A 19627-nucleotide genomic window follows, 5' to 3' on the forward strand; every position below is an offset into this window, starting at 1 on the left:
TATCTGCAGCATCCCTTTGCTCTTTCAATCTTGTAGACTTAGGAAATTGTGATTTAAAAAAAATTTTTTTTTTAACATTTATTCATTTTTGAGAAACAGAGAGAGACAGAGCGTGAGTGGGGGAGGGGCAGAGAGAGAGGGAGGCACAGAATCCGAAGCAGGCTTCAGGCTCTGAGCTGTCAGCACAGAGCCCAACGCAGGGCTTGAACTCACGGACCGCGAGATCACGACCTGAGCTGAAGTCGGAAGCTCAACCGACTGGGCCACCCTGGCGCCCCAGGAAATTGTGATTTTTAATCTTTCTCTACACACTAACTTTTCATGGTTGGGGACAGACCGACCAAGGACTGTCTGCTTTTTTTTTTCGGTCTGTGACCTGTGTTACCTGTTAGCTCGTACCTCAAGCACATGACATTTGCTGCTCTGTGTTGTAGCTCTTCTGCCCGAAAGGAAGTAAGTCATTTATGTATCTGCTTGGTTCTTCCAAGTCAAATTCCTGGCTCACCCCCCATAGTTATTTAATACTTGGGAGAGAATGTTTTTCCTTATGCCAACTAATCAGAAATACAAAGCTGGCGTGATTTTTCCGCTTCAGCAAACCTCCAAAAATCTGCCCGGCTCAGAAGGGGAGCTTCATGGCTCTCATGCATATGGCTGACTTTCATTTGATGGACTCATTACCAGCAGAGTGGTTTGCCACGAGCAGGGTTAACTTATAAAATCTGGTTTCTCCGCTTTCTACAGAAAGAAATCGAAGCTCTCCAAGCAAGAATGTCTGTGCTGGAAGCAAAAGATGAGCAACTGAGAAGGGAAATAGAAGAACAAGAGCGGCTGCTCCCGTGGCAGGGCTGCGACCTGGCCGCCCTGGTGGGCAGGCTGTCCCTGGGCGAGCTGCAGGAGGTCAGCAAGGCCTTGCACGACACCCTGGCCTTAGCCAACCAGATTCCCCTCCATGCAGAACCACCTGACGCCGTAAGGAGGTATTGATTTCCTAACTGACTTTGGATCACTCGCCTCCTTGACCTGTTTATGGGATTGATGTTGCCTGCTGTCCCTCATACACAAGAATTTTCTGAGCAGGGCTGTAGTTTTTCAGCAGAAGCACTATCATGATTTTGAACAGGAGAATTCTTCATTGTGTGGGGCAGACCTGAGTATTTCGAGGTATTTTACAACCTGGCCAACAACCCAACCTACTAAATGCCCATATTCCTTCCCATTCTACTGTGTACTAAGTTATCCCCGGGGGCATCTTCTCTCCCTTTGAGGTCTGTTGGAGATTCTGATGCCAGTCTTGGCTGAGGACAATCATCTGAAGAGAGGTGAACTATACTCTCCCTGAGGGCGGGGGGTGAGCCGTTAAGAGGGGGAAGCTCAGTCAATGACAGTGTTTCCGTCAGGAAGGATGCACGGTTGTTAATAATAGCTAGCATTTATTGAGCGCTTAGTCTTTACCAGGCATCGTGCTAAGCTTTATGAGTTGCTTCGATTATCATATTTACTTTATAGATGAGGAAAACAAAGTTCAAGGTTAGCAATTTGCCGGAAGTCGCAATAAGAGGCAGAATTGATACTTTGAAGCTGCTGTCTGTTCCTTCTCAGCCGAGTTTCCTATCTGTTTCCTGTGGAGTGAGAATCTTGCCTGTAGTCTGTATTGTGCAGTGCCCACAAGAGGCACTTCACTGTCTTATACTTCAATGTCATGTTCCTATTTTGGTGAAAGACAGAACTCGCACATCCATGTGCTTTAGATAAAAAGCCGAGGAGTGCCCGGATGAGTATGCAGCTGGGTAGTGAGGTCTGCAAGTGCTGTGGGTGTCGAGCAAGGGGGGCGATTCGTGTTCTGCTTCGTTGGTTTGCCAAAGACAGTGCTTCATAAAACTAACCGCCTGTCGTGGCTGAGAACATGGACTCCGCCATCTGATTATCCTCACTCAGCCACGTGGCAGCTAGAATCCTTTATTATTTGGGGGAGGGGATGATAATAATAACACCTACGTTACAGGGCTGTTATGTGGACCAGCTGCTAACACATATAAAGCTTTTATAGCAGTTTACTATGGTTACCACTTGTTGGTTTTTTTTCCTAAATATTTTAAACATTTTTTATTTTTTTACATATAGAGAGAAAGTGCAACTGGGGAGGGGGGCGGGGGGGGGGAGAGAGAGAGAGAGAGAGAGAGAGAGAGAGAGAGAGAATCTTAAGCAGGCTTCAGGCTCAGCACAGAGCCTGGCACGGGGCTTGATCCCATGACCTTGGGATCATGACCTGAGCTGAAATCAAGAGTCAGACACTCAACTGGCTGAGCCACCCAGGCATTTGTCATTTTTTAAAACTTATTTTTTAAATATTTATTTAATTTTGAGAGAGAAGGAGAGAGAGCATGAGCGGGGGAGGGGCAGAGAGAGAGGGGAAACAGAGGATTCCAAGGAGCACACTCTGTGCTGACAGCAGCGAGCCCGATGTGGGGCTTGAACTCATGAACTGTGAGATCGTGACCTGAGCCAAAGTCGGAAGCTCAACTGACTGGGCCACCCAGGTGCCCCTCCACTTGTCATTTTTATTATGGGATTTCAGGCTCCTGAAGGCCTTCAAACTGCCTGTCCCAATGTGTCTTAGACTATTCAGTGAATAATGGTCCCCTCTTATACACATATCACATCCTATCCAGCCAAGAAAAGCCAGCTCCAGATGCTGTTCTAGGGAGGTGCTCAGGACCCCTTCCAGCCCTAATACTTCCCTTCAGAAATCTAACTCGTGCCTACGGAGAAGGAGAAGAGATTTGGATTGTTGCCAAATTTCAACTAAAGGAAACTGACCACTGACTATGCCACGTGCTCTCCCTCTGCACCTTCATATGTATCCTTATACTATTGCCTCAGCCTGTAAGGATCTTTCCCACTCCTGCTTCCTGTGGAAGTCATTCTACACCTTTATGTGTCCACACACACACACACACACACACACACACACACGTACATACACATACATAGGTGCAAGTCTATATAATATGTATAGTATATACTTTGTATGTCACATATCATCCGTAGGCCCATAGTAACACGTGCATTGTATTATACATTATATGCATGTATCATGTGTAATGCATAAGATGAAATATCCATGTGAATTTATTATTCCCTTTACACATGCATATATTTACATGTGAGACTTAAAATGATCCCTTTTTGGTCCTGCCATCCAGATGTGTCCTACTTATGTCTCCTTTCTCTTTTAACAGCACAGAGGTTTCTTATATGCCTCTCCTCTCTCCCACAAGCTGATGACTCTTTGCGGGACGGAGCTGGGGCGTGCTTAACTTAGAATCCGCTGCAGCGTGGCACAAAGCCTCTGTGTTTTGAGCTGAATTCATGGGCAGCACCCTTGCGGGTGTGTCCTGGGCCTGTACAGAGATGCAGAGGGCGTGCTTTCTCACACACTAACTCGTGGCGATCAGAGTAGCCCGGTTTGGCAGGCGGGCCACCCTCCTTGTTGGCATTTTACAGATGAAGATGCAAAAACTCCAGAAGTTTTCCTGGTGATGCAGCTGCTAAGAGACCTTGTTGTATACATCCACAGCGGCCGTGGCGTCCGAACCAATAAAAGACAGTCTCTTTCCAGAGCTCCAAGGAAGTTACTTCTCTTCGTGTGAAACGAGGATCCCCCTGGTACAGTAGGCTGATAGAGCGGGGCCCCTAGCTTGGATCTTCTCACTTCTAGTCTGTAATTCTGCCCAAGTTCTCAGCCTGGGATGTTCATCAGGAGCTCAGAGCACTGCCGGCACTGAGTGGAATTTTGTGTTGCTGGAGGGTGACCACCCTGGGGCATCACATTATCTGGATGACCCTTGGCATCTCCTTTATTTACTCAGAGGTACAGGCAGGCTCCTCCCTGCCTTAGGGCAGTTTGGGGTGTGTAGGTACAGGTTTTGACCCATCAGCTTCCTTTCTTCCACACTAGGGAGGTGAGGCTTCACGCTGTTCCTGGCCAAAAATATTAACTGGAAAAATCATTGTTATTATGTGGGCTTTCCATTTAAGAAGGAAGACACACCTTTTCCAAGCTGATGGGCTGCAGCATGGACTCCCAGAAATGGAGAAGTTGAAAGGAGCCAGTGTGCAGTCATATGGCTTCATAGATCAGAGAGTGCTTGGTCTAGTATTTTTAACTAATTGTGCATGATCCTGTTAACTTAGTTTTTCCTATGAGATACTGGTTTTCTTTTAGAAGATGTTGACTTGGGTGGGGTTGGGGGGGCGGGCATATCTCATAGGAACCCCAGCCAGAAGAATGGATCTTCCGTGCATCAGTAGCTTTGTTGACAAACATTTTTGTTTTTTATGAGAAGAGTTTCTTCTTAGGCCAGATGGGGAGATGCCGACAAATTGTGAAATAGGCCAATCTTGAAGTCTTACGAAGACAAGGAGTAGCGACTGGTATTGTTACAAATATCTGGAGAAACAGACCACTCAACATCACAGCCGTTATCATCACCGGTGACGATTTTTCATAGAGACCAGCTCAGAACGCAGGGTGCTGTCTGGGAAGAAGCTGTTTCTGCTTTACTCAACTCAGTAATGTGCAAGTTCAAAGGATATGCTTCTTTCCTGGATAAACTACACATTCAGCTTGAAAAGGAACTAGGATAGCAATCGGCATTTCTGAGAAAATCACTGGTGGAGACTGCGTGCTTGCATGGCGCCATTGTTTCTGAGCGTTGCTTGTTGGGAATCATCTGGAGGATGGCAGGGAAGGACTGGAAGTAGAAGGTTGTATGCTGGGGACCAGAGACCCAGTGGCTTTTATTTGGACATTCTAATAGAAATCAAAGCGGACCTCTGAATTTTCTGTCTGCGTTTTGGATCAAATATCTTAGGATGGAATGAAGAGCTGCTTTCTCAGAGGTATCCTAGCTGCCTTTCGATAGAGCCAACAAAAACGGTTTTCCTTCAGTGGTCAAGGAACATTTTTAAGGCCCTGGGAATCAGAGACTCCACAGTGTGGAAGCTGACAGAGCAGGGATGTATACAGGACAGGGGCCACCGGGAAGATATGTTCATCTGAAATTCCTTTATTCCTGGGATTCCAACCCTTAAAACATACTCCTTGTCTTCCCTTGTAAATTTCCTTTACTGGGAGAGGTCTTTATGGATGTCTTTTATCCAGTGAGCTTGATTCTCTGTCCACATTAACCATCCCTTCTCATTCCATCCCATACAGACTCCACTCCCATTATCGCTAATGGGATTGGATGTGAGGGGTGTGGGTGGGGAGAAGGATGGGGACACAGAGAGGAAGGATGTGACAGGTTCTGGGGTTTTCCTTGAGCCACATCCCTCCATGTGGGGTGTGAGTTTCCATCTGTTTGTTTGGCATAAAGTGAGGAAGGTCACGACTTACAGCTCATCTCTCTCCAGTGCCATTAGCTCAGCCCCCCGGCCTTTGTAGTTCTGTGTGCCTTGCACACCAGGGAAGAGTCGGGCTGTGACCCTGGCCAGCAGCATGTGGCCAACTATAAAGCAACGTAGGAATAATCACAAGTGATAACAATAGAGATCAGGGCTGCGTACGGTACTTCCTAACATTCTTTAGATCCTCGTGGCTGGCTCCTATTAGCCTGTGGTCGAGTTCTTCATTCCTCAGCTCCTGGAATTTTTCATGCTTCACGTGAAATGTGTCCTGGAAGCTCATGGATGAATTGTTTCTCGCGCATTTGGAAGAAATGTGTCACATCGTTTTACAAACCATTGGCACAAACTGTGAAACGAACTCAACCCCTGGTTGCAGGGCGGCTGGCTGGACCTTGGTGCACCGGGGACCTCAGTCAGCGTGACTGGGCAGCACGGGCTGTGGGCGGCAAGCCGGGGCTGCTCCTTCCTCCCTGTCGTGTAGCACTCTGGGCTTTCCAGTGAGGGTGGCAGACGGTTCAGGAGCTCGGGCATCCGGGTTACATCCCTGTTGCCCAGTCCACGGTGAGCAGCCCAGGCCGATATCATGGTTCCTTTCAAGACAGACTTGACATTGTGAAATTCAGCGGTTCACAATCGACTGGGAAAAAAAAAAAAAATCAATAGTCCCACTTTCCCCTCAGATACATTTCTTACCAGAGTGAGGAGACACAGTGAACAGCAAGGCCTGGATTGGAAAACAGCCTCCCACACCCTTCCAGGAGGAGCATGATGGATCCCTAGAATGTGTACAGGGAGGCGGCTGTGCGTCCCTGTGTGCTGGGGCGGTTGCGTGAGGTGGCCCCAAGGTGGGGCAGCGCGGACGCTTCAGGAGAGCCCCTCAGGTCTCCCAGCCTCTCTCCATTTGAGTGGCTGCGTTCTTCAGTCTCTCTGTCTGGTCTTTGTTTTTCTTCCTTCTCTGCCTCTGTCTGTTGTCACCTGATAGGTCTGTCAAAAGCAGTGGCTGTATGGAACTAATCCATTAGAAATCATTCGGCAGGGGTGCCTGGGTGACTCAGTCAGTTGAGCTTCCGACTCTTGATTTCAGCTCAGGTCATGATCCCAGGGTCATGGGATCGAGCCCCATGTAGGGCTCTGCACTGAGCACGGAGCCTGCTTAAGAATCGGTCTCTCTGCCCCCCTCTGCCCTTCTCTTCCGTTCTCTCTCTAAAAAAAGAAAGCAAGAAAGAAAGAGAAAGAAAGAAAGAAAGAAAGAAAGAAAGAAAGAGAAAGAAAGAAAGAAAAAAGAAGTCCTCTGGCAATGGTGGCTCTGTTGTTGCTAGAACTGCTGTTCAGGAGATTCTGACTTTTCTTTCTTTATTGTAAGGCATACGCCTTGCTTTCCCCAGGAATTGCTGAGACATGGAATATTTTTCCAGACAGTTGGTGCATTGAGTTGGTGGCACAGTAGCAAATCAAGATTGATGTGTCCTTGTAGCAGTGTGTCTAAAGCAGTGTCATCACTGTTTGGGACTGCTCTGTAGGTGTGCCTTTCAAATCTCATATTTATCATGTCTTTATTTCTTACTTAGACCTGTAATCATCATCACACATTAATTTTAACATTGCTAGTGTTTACAGAATGCTAATTTTGTTCACTGTGACTCTATAAGACATATTGGACAATATATTCGTTTTATGCGCATTTTGCATATGAGGCTGCTGAGGGTCCCAATTCACACAGCAGCAGTGTTCTGACATCTTTGGCCAACCTTTGATATAGCGGGACTGGGAGAGAGATGGTTAACACTGACAGCCCAGGAGAGACTGGGGCTTTGAGCCCAGTGCCCAGGCAGGCAATGGAGAGAAGTCTGGCTAGCCAGGGCATGGGTCCGTGGGTCCAAGTAAAAAAAGAATGGATGTCATTCCAGACTGGTGATGGTTGTCTCTCTGCCCCACAGATCACCTGGTGTCACCTGAGAGGGATCAGAGCAAACAGCTCTCTGCACATAGGCAACCAACTGCTTCAGGTCAGAGAGGGCAAGGAGCCAGTCCTGGCCCTCCAGGCACTGGAAGTCTTGTTTATAAAATGAAGATTTGAACCAGCCAATGTTGAAGGTTCCTTGTGGATCTAGAACACGTTTGCACTTTAAGATTTTGTGAAATCAGCTAAGACAGCTAAGACTGATCAAGTTTGAAAACACAGTCATTCTGTTCCTAATGGCCCCCAGATGAGTTCCCCTGCCAGGTTCCCTGCAGACTGTGACCATCTGTGGGGCACGGTGTTCAAGTTCTGTCTTTTCTCAGCAAGTCAGTGCTAATGACCAGCATGTCACTAGACGCGGGCTAGAACCCAAACCCACATTGTAGCTACTGCTCAGAGTTTGGAATGCAACTCACCGCCGTCAACCCCTGTGTCCTTTGGAAGGTCATCATTACATGCAATGAGAAAAGTATACCCATCACAACTTGGAAGAGAAGGAAAGGGTTGGAAAAGAAGGAAAGGGTTTGAAGGAAACTACCACCTCTCTGGGTGGGTGCAGTGGCCACTCACTCCAAGAAGACAAAAAACTCTGTGTTTGTTGAGTGTATTTGAGAAGTTCAGGGGAGGAATCTCCCCTTACGTACAGATATTTTTAAAAAAACTTCATTTTGTGCTAGATTAAGTTTAGTATGATTTTCTGTCTCTGTGCTTTGTTTCCTTCAAGGAATTTACAATGTCGGTCGTCACTTAGGTGGCTCTTCTTGGGAGGCTTGTAATTTGTAGACTTATCCATTCCTCTTCTGTAATTTAGCGATCAGAGTAACTATTTTCAGATAGAACCCCAGGGATTCTTAACGATGGGAGATAATCATTTTAAAGTGATTGCAGCCAGTTCTCCTATTATTGCGATTGTGAGCCATCTCTCGCATACCTGAATGCATGTGGCCTATTTTAAAAGTTTCTCTTCTGGTCAGTTTCAATGCTTTATTTTCCGTGATGATCACCTTGAGAACTGTTGTGTACTTAACTTCTTTGTAACTTGAGTGTCTCCTACAATCTTCTATTCCTTTCCACTGATTTTCTTATTCCTGACATATCCCAAGAGTGTTTCCCTGTTTGTAGGTTACACGTTACTGTTCCCCATTCTGACCCTTTGATGTTAATTTAACACACCCCTAGACCGTTCTTCAGACCTTGAGCTGAAGGTTGAAAGCACTTCCAGTGAGAGGTAATTCAGTTCTGCTCAGATACAACCTTTTCAAGTGACTGTAGGGAATAGTCCCAGGTTGGAAATGCCAGCTCATTGGTCGGTGGCAGTTTAGTTAGTTAAGAGCACTTCTTAACTACTAATTTAATTACTAATTTAATTAACCCATTCTGTGCTGATTCCTAGGCTGCTGGGACAACCCGAAACAGTACCTCTAGGTTTCTGTAGAAACCCTGCACTTAATATATTAAGGTCATTTTTCTTAAGCTCTTTGTCTTGGCTGCCATTATCGTGACTACTTTGTACATCCTTTTGGGCAAATTTCTTCAGTTTTCTCTGAGTTGTATTGATATTGGTGTTTGATTTTTTTATTCAGTCGCTTGTTTAGGCAGCTGGATTTTTTTCCTGATGTTCATTCATTTCGTTCATCAACAATCTATTTTTGAAGTCTTTAGTAAAATGTGTGTATCTTTAGGCTACCCATTGAAACATTTTAGGAAATAAAATATATAATATTTTCTAGTTTCAGGCATCTGACAGATCTGTTGCTTGGTCAGCAGGTTTTGAAAGAGCCTGAGAGAAATGTAAGGTTTACACTGTTTTGCAGGCTTTACTGTGCGAATGCTTGTTCTTCGACAGACAGCGGGTAATTAAAGATGACTCAGAAAAGCGTCATAAAGCCAAAGCAGAAAGTACAACCTTTTGGGCAAGCTTCATCGTTATGGAAAGTATACATGTCTATAAATTTAGGAAAACAGCACACATTTTGCAATGTTAATATTAAATGGAAATGCAAGCAGTTCAGGGTAGTTCTTTAAAAAAGCAATGAGATGTCACTTATTAAGTAGTTGGAATTAGGGGGACGGTGATTGAAATGGAAATCTGAAGTTGCCTTTGAATCCCTTAACAGAGTAAACCCAGAAGCAACCTCATTTCCCCCTTGAACCACATTGTAGTGTTTTTAAGGATTAGACTGACAGGAATTTGGTGGAGAAAAGCTCTATAGCCCAGAATTGAAATTTTTTTGAATGTTTAAATACCTTTGGGTTATGATAAAAGTTGAAAATGTGGAGCCCACTTGGTTACCAGTCTTCAAAAGGCTGGTAATTTATTTTCTCCTTGTGTGTAAGAGGAAGGGGTAAAGAGCAGAGTATTTAAGATCTGAATGTAAGGCTTTTCATATTTTTGACTCCCGCTCTCATTTCTTCTTCATTAGACAGCTTAAAATCCCTTACAGATAGACAAATAGCTGCAAATCTAAATGCTTCTGGCCTATGAATTACACTTTTGATTTGGAGTAAGATGGTTTGAGAAGCACGGAACGATCTGCTTGAATTAACACTAGGAGTATCTGGGTAAGCCAAATACCAGGTTAATCAGTTGGAAATAAACATGTGATTGTTAACGGACCTGGCCTCAGAGGCAAGCTGTGACTCTTGTGGTGTCATGCACTCTCCCAGTGGGGGCGGGAACTGGCAAGGGTGGGGGCGAGGAGCGCATGCGCACGCGCGTGCGCACATCCACTCCGTCTTATTCCTATCAGTAAATTCGTGAGGCTCTGCAATTTCAGTGAATTCAGCGCTAGCCCTGGTTCTCTCTGCTGGCTGTCTTTGCATCAGCTCCCCACTGACCACGGGAGGTCTTTTCGAGAAGATGGAAATCCTTGCTCGTTCTCTCTCTGCTGTCCCCTTTAGGAGTACTTACATAAGCTACATAGATACATTTTATTAAGAATTTAGAGTCTTACAAAATACGACATCTCCGTCTCAGTTTGCTGAGTTAGTTGGGGAAGTCGGACTTTACCACAATAACTCTCGAGAGTGTAGTGTTTCAGTTAGAGCTGAGACACAGGATCCCCGGAATTCAGAGAAAGACTCAGTAAGAGGACGAGTCACTAATGAGATCCATCCATATCCAGAGAACGAATCAAAGGACTGAATATTGGAGTGTTTCTGTGGCTTGTTTTTCTTCATTTCTTTCACTTAATCTCTTTTGCTTGGGGCAGAGAGGGAAATATCACACATATTTACTTTACCCTGGTTTAAAAACCATTTGTTTGATTTCTGTCAGATTACTCAAGCTGTTTTCTTATGCTGATACAGTTGTTTGTATGAACATTTATTAAAAAATCTTTCTGGATTTCATTCTTCCCAAGGTCCCCAGGACGAATATGGGTGTCTGTCACGTGAGCAGGCACTGCTGTCATGCTCCTGTCCTTGCCACTGAGCATGCCCGAAATTATGTGCTGTGCCAGAGGTGGTAAGGGTGGCCACAGGTTGTCAGAGCTTCGGCCCCTGGGCACAAACCCTCTCCACTGCACCATGAGGGCTTCCCCAAGGGTAAATGTTCCAGGTAACCAGCTCCATAGCTTTTACAGACTTAAAGAATGGCTTGTTCCTGATGAGTACATGTGCCCTATCGTGCCTTCCCGAGATCATCTGAAGTCTGGAGGAATTCTTAGCATTTTTTTTTTTTTTTTTGGTCTGTGCCCTGGGTATGTCCCACTGATGACATGTGACATTATCAACCGTGAGGCAAGAAGGGTCCAAAGAAGGAAAAGGCCAAGGAGATAAAATCTTGCATTTCCTAAAGCTGTTTTTGCTGTCATTTCCTTAACCACTTGCCCCCGACAGAAGGTTAGAGGACAGAGCAGTAATTGGCAAGGTTGTTAATGTCAACGGATTCCTGCACTTTTTTTTTTTTTTTTTTTAAATTCAAGACCCAAGTAATGCCTTTGCGAGGGTGGCTGTCATTTTGCCCTTTATGTCATTTCTAACTTGCCTTAGTAACAATCTCTCATTCTTTAACTTATTTTTATTAAACAAGACACAAGGGATAGAATTGCGAATGGGGAGAGAGAAAGGAGGTCAGGGAGAAGGCTGTTCGGAGATGAAATTGATAATCCTCCTTTCCCAGAGCTTTTTGCTAAAATGGAACTTCAGCATCAGGCCACATATACCCAGGCAAAGAGATGGACAGGTGACTGCCAATAGGCGGCAGATTTTCCGCACAACTCTGTTCTGAGGGCTGAAAAACCGTGCCTTGCTTTGAAAAATGACAGATGTCTGGCCTCTATTTCTGCCTCTGTCACTAACATCCTCTGGCACTTTATATAACCTCTGTGTCTTTTAGACTCTCTGGCTCTCTGCAGACAAAATAATGTTGGTAAGAGAATCTTGAACGGCAGAACAGTAAAAGAATCTCAGATCGTAGGATTGAAAGTTTCTCAGAAATAACTTGGCTCAACTTTCTCGCTTTGCAGGTAAGGAAATAGAGCTCCAGGAAAAAGTGACTCGTGCAAAGTCTCGCAGAGAGTTAGTGGGGTGGTGGAATTCTCGGAGCATCATTAGTATTCTTGTAGTCAGCAAGGGTCAGATAAGAGTAGGGATGGGGTTTGTGGTTGAAAGGCTCATGTTTGGGGCCGGTATGTGCTTGGCATCCTGAGTGTGAGTCTAACATGTAGGGCCACGGCTGGTGCCAGGGGTGGTGACGACAGGAGGAAGCAGAAAGAATAAAGGAATATCACATAAAGTGAGAGGTAGTTTCTCTAAGACACGAACACACAGGAGTTCATCCAGGCCTGCCTGACGTTTGTGGACCAGAGGAAGAGGGACCAAGGGAACGCCCCCCTGACTCTATCTTTCCACCCTGGGATTCTGATGGGTTTTACATGTGGATACTCGGCCTGCATGTCCAAGAAATATCCATACCTTCGAAGTAGCCACCGTATGACCACTGCTTGGGCCTATAGGTGTGTCCCCTGTGCCGTGCTCCACCTTGAGAAGACACCGTGGCAGGAAGCAGGCTCAAGGCTCTTCTGGAAGGCACTTCTGGTCTTGGCTGCCTGGCCCAGTTCTGGATGGGCAAGTACCTTTGGCCTTGTGGATGCTTCACTCCAGGAGTAGAGAGGATCAGGGCAGGGCCCTCTGATGTCTGGATCTATGGGAAACATTGAAAGTATTACTAAGAGAGGGTGCAGCTTCAAGTTTCTTTAAAAGGCTTTTGAGATATGCCTCCCTAAGTCTGGAGAAATAGCGAGTGAACTGCTATTTGCTGCTCTTTGACTATGGGGTGGGATTCTTTAAGCAAATAGATACCTAATGTGGCGATAGGTCTTCTGAATAAGATGAGCAAGATGCTGTCTGCACTGTCACTCCGAGCTTTACAGAGTGAACCTCTGGCCTTGGCAGCTCGGCCGCAGAGAGGACTCATTTGCATTGGCTGGAGACAGGCTCCAGGCTGAGACCTCTGGGTGCCCTTTGCACAGCCCTGGTCTGTCCTTCCGGCCTTCTGGCTCTCCACACGTCCCCCTCCCCATGCCAGTGTGGATGAGTGTGTTAGGGCTGCCGTAACAAAGGACTGCAGGTGGGTGGCTTAAACAGAGACGTTTATGTGCTTAGGTGTCCAAGATCAAGGTATGGGCAGGGCTGGCCCTATTGAGGGCCTTGAGGGGAGGATCTGTTCCAAGTCTCTCTCCTTGGCTTGTAGGTGATGTTCTTCTGTGTCTCTCCCTACTGTCCTCCTGTATGTGTTTTTGAGTCCAAATTTCCCCTTTTTATAAGGATACCAGTTATAGTGGAGCAGGGCCCCCCTTAACAGGCTCCTCTTAACTAAGTACATTTGCAATGATCCTATTTGCAAATAAGGTCACATTCTGAGATGTGTGTGTGTGGGGGGGGTGGGGGTTAGGACTTCAAGATACGAATTTTTGTGGAAAACTGTACAGCCCATACATAGTCGATGAAAAGAAACTATCCAAAAGATACAAGTCAAACAGAGCAAGAGTTCTAAGAGATGGAATTTAGGAAAAGTTCTAAGAGATGGAGATCTTAACGAAAAGACACTGGGTTTAAAATTTTTTTTTTTTACATTTATTTTTGATAGAGAGAGACAGAGCACAAGTGGGGGAGGGGCAGAGAGAGAGAGTGGGAGACACAGAATCCAAAGCAGGTTCCAGGCTCTGAGCTGTCAGCACAGAGCCCAACATGGGGCTTGAACCCACGAGCCGGGAGATCATGACCTGAGCCAAAGTCGGACGTTCAACCGACTGAGCTACCCAGGCGCCCCATTTTTTTTAATGTTTATTTATTTTTGAGAGAGAGAGAGAGAGAGAGAGAATGAGCATGAGCGGGGGAGGGACAGAGAGAGAGGGAGACACAGAATCCGAAGCAGGCTCCAGGCTCTGTGCTGACAGCTCAGAGCCCGACATGGGGCCCGAACCCATGAACTGTGAAATCATGACCTGAGCTGAAGTTGAATGTTCAACCGACTGAGCCACCCAGGCGCCCCATTTTTTTTTTTGATGTTTATTTATTTTTGAGAGAGAGAGAGAGAGAGAGAGAGCATGAGCATGAGTGGGGGAGGGACAGAGAGAGAGGGAGACACAGAATCCGAAGCAGGCTCCAGGCTCCGAGCTGTCAGCACAGAGCCCAACGCGGGGCTCGAACTCACAAACCTCGAGATCATGACCTGAGCTGAAGTCAGACACCCAACCGACTGAGCCACCCAGGTGCCCCTAGACACTGGGTTTTAAACCTCTTCTTCCTCATATAAAGCTCCACCTACAGCAGGGCAGTCAAGATCAGTCATGGCCTTTAATCTTCACTGATGCTGGGGCTGTAGTGGAAGTGAGGACAGAGGTGGAACCTCCCACCATCCTGCTTTGACGGTGCCTCTGAGAGAGGTGAGGGTTCCCACGAGGCCTCACCTACCACAGCCCCCCTTATCCATGGGGATGCGTCCCAAGACACCCAGTGGATGCCTGAGACCGTGGGTATCACTGAGCCCCACATATATTGTGTTTTTTCCTCTACATACATACCTATGATAAAGTTTAAGTTATAAATTAACAACAATAACTAATAATGAACAACAGTAACTAATAATAAAATGGAACAATTATACCATGTATTGTGATAAAAGTTATGTGTACGTGGTCTCTCTCTTGTGATGACGTGACATGAAAACATGCCTCCGTGATGGGATGAAGTGAGGCGGGTGATGGAGGTGTTGTGACATAGCGGTTAGTGTACTATTGACCTTCTGACGAGACCTCAGAAGGAGCGTCGCCTGCTTCCAGACTGGTTGACCACCGGTGACTAGAACCGTGGAAGGTGGACCACAAAAAAGGCAGGGACTACTGTATTCCTTAGGAAGAAGACAAGAAGGTGATTAGCACCCAGGGAGCAAATATCGAGCACCCACTATGTGCCATCCACAGAAGATCATTGCGCCTGTGCAGCTTTCTTTCTAGTGGGAGAAGGCAGAAACAATGAACATAATGACTAAGTAGACCGCACAGTGGGTTAGGAGGTAGTGAATGCTGTTGTTGAGGAAACAGGAGAGGATGTGAATTTGCAATCTGACATGGAGTAGTCAGGCTGGGCTCACTGAGGGGGTAAGATGGAAGGGGGCAGCGGGAGCGTCCAGACAGAGGGGCCTGCACCCTACCCCCGCCAGGGCGGACTGGAGGAGCTGTCAGGCCTCTGTGGTGGGGCAGAGCCAGCGAAGTGGACCTTGTGGGAGAGGCGGTCAGAGATTTGGTGGCAGGCGGCTGCGTTGGTCCTCGGCTTTCCCTGGGTGTACGGGAGCAGGATCTGAGCTGATCAGTTGTGAGGGTGGAGCGGGGACCAGTTCACAGGCCTTTGCGGCATTTCAGAGGCGGTGTCCACGGGCCAGAGTGGCAGCGGCACAGGTGGTTCTTCCTTAGAACTGTTCCTCACCCTGAGTCATCGAACCCAGATTACTGGGCTGAGGGTCTCCAGCACATACCTCCTCCTGGCCCTTGACCAGTCTTGGCTTGTACTGTTTAGATTAGTTACCACGATTGACTCCCATTCCCTTTCCCCTTCTAGTTATTGCTGAAAAGCAATCTGTCTCTCCCCAAACTGAATGTTTTATTACTGATATTTTTGACACTGATATTTTATTACTGATATTTTTGCAGTAGCATTCCCGTGATATTGCAGGAGTGTTTCAGGGAGCCCCTTTTCATCCCTAACCTGAAGCTCAGGCATTTATTTGTGAGCTCCTGTACTAACCCAGTGGTCTCCTAATCATTTTTTTTTTTTTAAATCAAAGGCATTCTTATGTGAAATTTTCTTATGGCTGCCCCTCAAACCTGTAGTTACCACGCTACCAATGAGAACATTCACATCCTGCATATGTCTGTTGCTGTAACCTCTCTCGGTCTGCCACTTGGGTGGGTTGCAAATGAAACCGTCTTGGGGAGCCTGGGTGGTTCAGTCGGTTAAGCATCTGACTTTGGCTCCAGTCATGATCTCGCGGTTCCTGGGTTCGAGCCCCACATCGGGCTCTGTGCTGACAGCTCAGAGCCTGGAGCCTGCTTCACATTCTGTGTCTCCCTCTCTCTCTCTCTCTCTCTTCCTCCCCCACTCACATTCTGTCTTTCAAAAATAAATAATATTAAAATAAATAAATAAACATTAAAAAATTTAAAAAATAAACATTAAATTTTTTTTAAACTTATTAAAAAAAGAGCATGAAACCATTTGTTAATCTGAAGCAAACAAAAGAGATATCATGTTGTCTGCTGTCTGCCTGCTGCTACATAAGGAAGTGACTTTTTTCATGTTGGACCCAGTATGTATGATCTTAATAATACATATGATTCATTGTGTGTTAATTTCAGTTGAAAATTGAAAATCCCGCCTGTGTTAGGTTTCTTGGGCGACTTTAACAAGGTATGACACACACTGGGCAGCTTAAATAACCGAAATCCACTGTCTCACTATTCTGGAAGCTAGAAGTCTAAGATCAAGGTGTTGGCAGTTTCAGTTTCTTGTGAGGCCTCTCTCCTTGACTTTTTGATGGCTGTCTTCTCCCTGTGTCTTCACATGGTCACCTCTGTGTGTGTGTCTGTCTGTATCTGAACTCTCCCTTTTCATAAGGACACCAGGCATGCTGGATTAGGGCCCACCCTAATGACCTTGCTTTAACTTGATCGCCTCTGTAAAGACCATGTCTCTAAATAAAGTCCGTGATGAGGACACCAACTAATGAATTGGGGTGCGGGGAACACAGTCCACTCAAAACTGACCTCCTTGCCCTCGATTTCCCTTTGCCACCACTAGCTCCGGACCCATCTGCCCCTGATCTGCTTTCTCTGCAGCACATTCTTGCCAGCAGTCTTGATTTTTCTGAGGCTTCATGTGTTGAAGGTGAATTTTGGTCATTTGATTTAAACACCAGTTTGTGAGTGAAGAATAATGTGCATTCACAAATCATGATATTGATTGTATTGTCAATTTAACGTAATTCTGAAATAGGATTCTAGGGGCTCAGTGCGTTAAGCACCCGACTTCGGTTCAGGTCATGATCTCATAGTTTGTGGGTTCGAGCCCAGCGTCAGGCTCTGTGCTGACAGCTCAGAGCCTGGAGCCTGCTTCAGATTCTGTGTCTCTCTCTCTCTCTGCACCTTCCCCACTCGTGCTCTGTCTCTCTCTCAAAAATAAATAATAAACATTAAAAAAATAAAAAAAATAATAAAGTAGGATTCTAAACGCCAGTCTGGACAATGAGAGCATGTTTGAATAAGTACAACGGCTTCCAGGAGAGGTGGTACAGGTTAAGTTAGCTAGCGGTCAGGAGAATAGACAGCGGAACTGCTTGGGTCATCATTGACCCATTTACCAGCTGGTTAACCCTGGGAAAGGTACTTACATCTCTCTTTGAGTTTTCTTGTCTGAAAATGTAGATGTTATAGTACCTACTTCACGGAGTTGTGAGAATTTAAAATGCTAATGTGTGTGAGGAATATGGAGAAGTGCCTGGTACGTAGTAAGCGCTCAATAAATGTCTGACGCTCCTATTCCTAGCATAGCTGCTTTGAACAAAAGATACATTTGAGTAAGTGAGGTCTCGTGTGTTTGTTAAAACGTTGTTTGTGGAGACGGTATATGTGCTTCTAGGATACAGTGTAATTGGATCTGAGAAGACAGTTCTTAATGTCATTAACAGTATACAAGCTTGAAACAAACATGGGGATGAGTTTTAATCATTGAGGTACATGTAACTCTTGTTTGCAAACATTTAACTTCTCTAATTTGGTGGTTTTCAATTTGAATTCCTGCTCCTGGAATCCTGGCTCAGGGGCCACAGTGTGATGGTAGAACACTAAGTGTGTGGGGTCATTGTGACATCGTTTGTACCCCAGGCCAGACACCCACCCTCAATCAGAACGGATCTCCTGTTGCGTGTTTTATATATTATGGTTCTATGTAACATTTGTTGGAAAGAGTTCTGCTACTAAAAATAGCTTGAAAACCACTAGCCTGGTGTGTAGATTATTCATATTCTTCTGTCCCCCCCATTGCTTTCATTTCATTGCGTTCATCCCCAGGGATGCAACCAATGTTAATATTAGCCTGAGCAAAACATAATTAGGGAGGTAAATCTACTGCAAAAAGCAATACAGCATAAATTAAATAAATTAAATATAAATCAAATCAAATATGAAACAATGCATTCAATTATCCGCATCACTGCCTCCCTGCTCTAACATGGATATTTGAGAGGAGACTCATCTTCTTTCTGGGATAGGACCAGAGCTGAGCCAAGGCCAACGAACTGTGTCAACCCCTGGAAGGCTAGTGCTTGACCTATTGAGCAGTAGCTAAAGGCACTGCCTCTTGGTCAGCTACATTTTCAGGGTCAGCAGGTGGACCCGATACCTATCTGTCTTCATTGTTAATGCATGAACTGGTCTGTGTGTGTGGCTGGGAACACCTCCTTATAAAATACTATTAAATGCTCACGCAGCATCAATTTCGTGGTGGACCGTTTGCTGAAAAGTTATTAGTTGAATGGGCTCCCATGAGCCTGGAGAGGGAAAGTGCATCTCCGCCCTCGGCAAGTTTGAAGTTCGGACAGCAGACATTAGCAGCAGGAAGCTGGTGCTGCCTCTGGAATCAGGCAGAATCGGTCCAGGCGCATCTTTGGCACCCTCTGCCCTTCTCTCCCCAGCATCTCAAGGGGCATCTTCTCCCTGCCCTCTGTGTTAGCATGCCACCCAAACTTACCTCCCTTCAGAAGAGCCAGTCTGCATCCAGCCGGCTAGAATTCTCCAGGGAGGATTCCACATGCGCCTTCCCACTGTTCCCACACCGATTTTTGTCACATCGTGACTCCTGGATTCAGAAAACTCTGCTGCCTGGTGCCCTGCTGTTTGTCAGCTCTCCTCCGACCCCGGCTGGCCTGGGCACCCCTCCTCTGCTGGACGGAGGTCTAAAGTGGGGACGACTTGTTTAGAATGGGCCTGCCCCAGTTCTAGGGCATTTGCAGTGGGCACTAACTTGCTTGTACTCAGAAGTCACAGATGGTGGAGGCGACAACTTTCAAAGCCAGTTCTTACAGCCGAAGAACAGCAGCAGGCAGGCAGACTGGCAACCTGCCTGTCATCGTTTGCGACCCCTGCTGCAGCAGCTGTTTTCGAACGCCACCCCCCCGCCCCCTACACACCCCAGGAAACCTGGCCTTCTCACTTTTGCAGCTCACCATTTTGCTCTTCTAGTACCTGTAACTTTTTTTTCTTTAATTTTTTTCTTTTTCTTTTTTGGCTACTGTTGAGAAGCAGTGAGCTGTTGAGGGCAGGAACCATGTCTTTATGCTCCAAGTTCCTAACTTACTAGGAGCCCAGTAGATATTGAAAGAATTAATGAGTATGTGAATGCATGAATGAATGAATGATGAACAAAAAGCTCCAGAGCTTATGCTTTTCAGCATCAACGTAATGAAGGGTTCCAGGCCTTCCTTTCCTTCCTGACTTCCATGCTCTGTGCCCGCCCTTCGGCTTCACAGCTGGGTTTCTGCTGAAGGTGCCTGCCTGGTTTGTCCCGTTCAGTGTTCCCTCCAAACCCCCTCTCACAGTGCTGCCCAATTAATTTTCCTGAAAAGCCCCGTTTCTTTCTTATTGCTCTCCTGCTCAAAACTGGAGTAATTTCCCACTGCCTGTGGAATAAAGCTCAGAACTTCTTCGCCCGGCCTTCAGTATTGACTAGAGCCAGTCCCTGATATTCCTTTAAGGATTG

General features: G+C 46.1%; 1 protein-coding gene across 5 annotated transcripts in view; it reads left to right on the plus strand.

The window, feature by feature from the left end:
• The window catches only part of DISC1 (DISC1 scaffold protein), a 361779-nt gene that overhangs the window by 118933 nt on the left and 223219 nt on the right, over positions 1–19627 (plus strand). For all 5 annotated transcript variants that reach the window (XM_058696150.1, XM_058696145.1, XM_058696148.1 and 2 more), the window contains one exon: positions 745–980. In XM_058696150.1, the coding sequence (XP_058552133.1) occupies positions 745–980 (236 nt within the window). The remainder of the gene's footprint in view (positions 1–744; positions 981–19627) is intronic.

Source organism: Neofelis nebulosa, chromosome 13, assembly GCF_028018385.1.
Source record: "Neofelis nebulosa isolate mNeoNeb1 chromosome 13, mNeoNeb1.pri, whole genome shotgun sequence".
In the NCBI taxonomy this organism is placed as follows: Eukaryota; Metazoa; Chordata; class Mammalia; order Carnivora; family Felidae; genus Neofelis; species Neofelis nebulosa.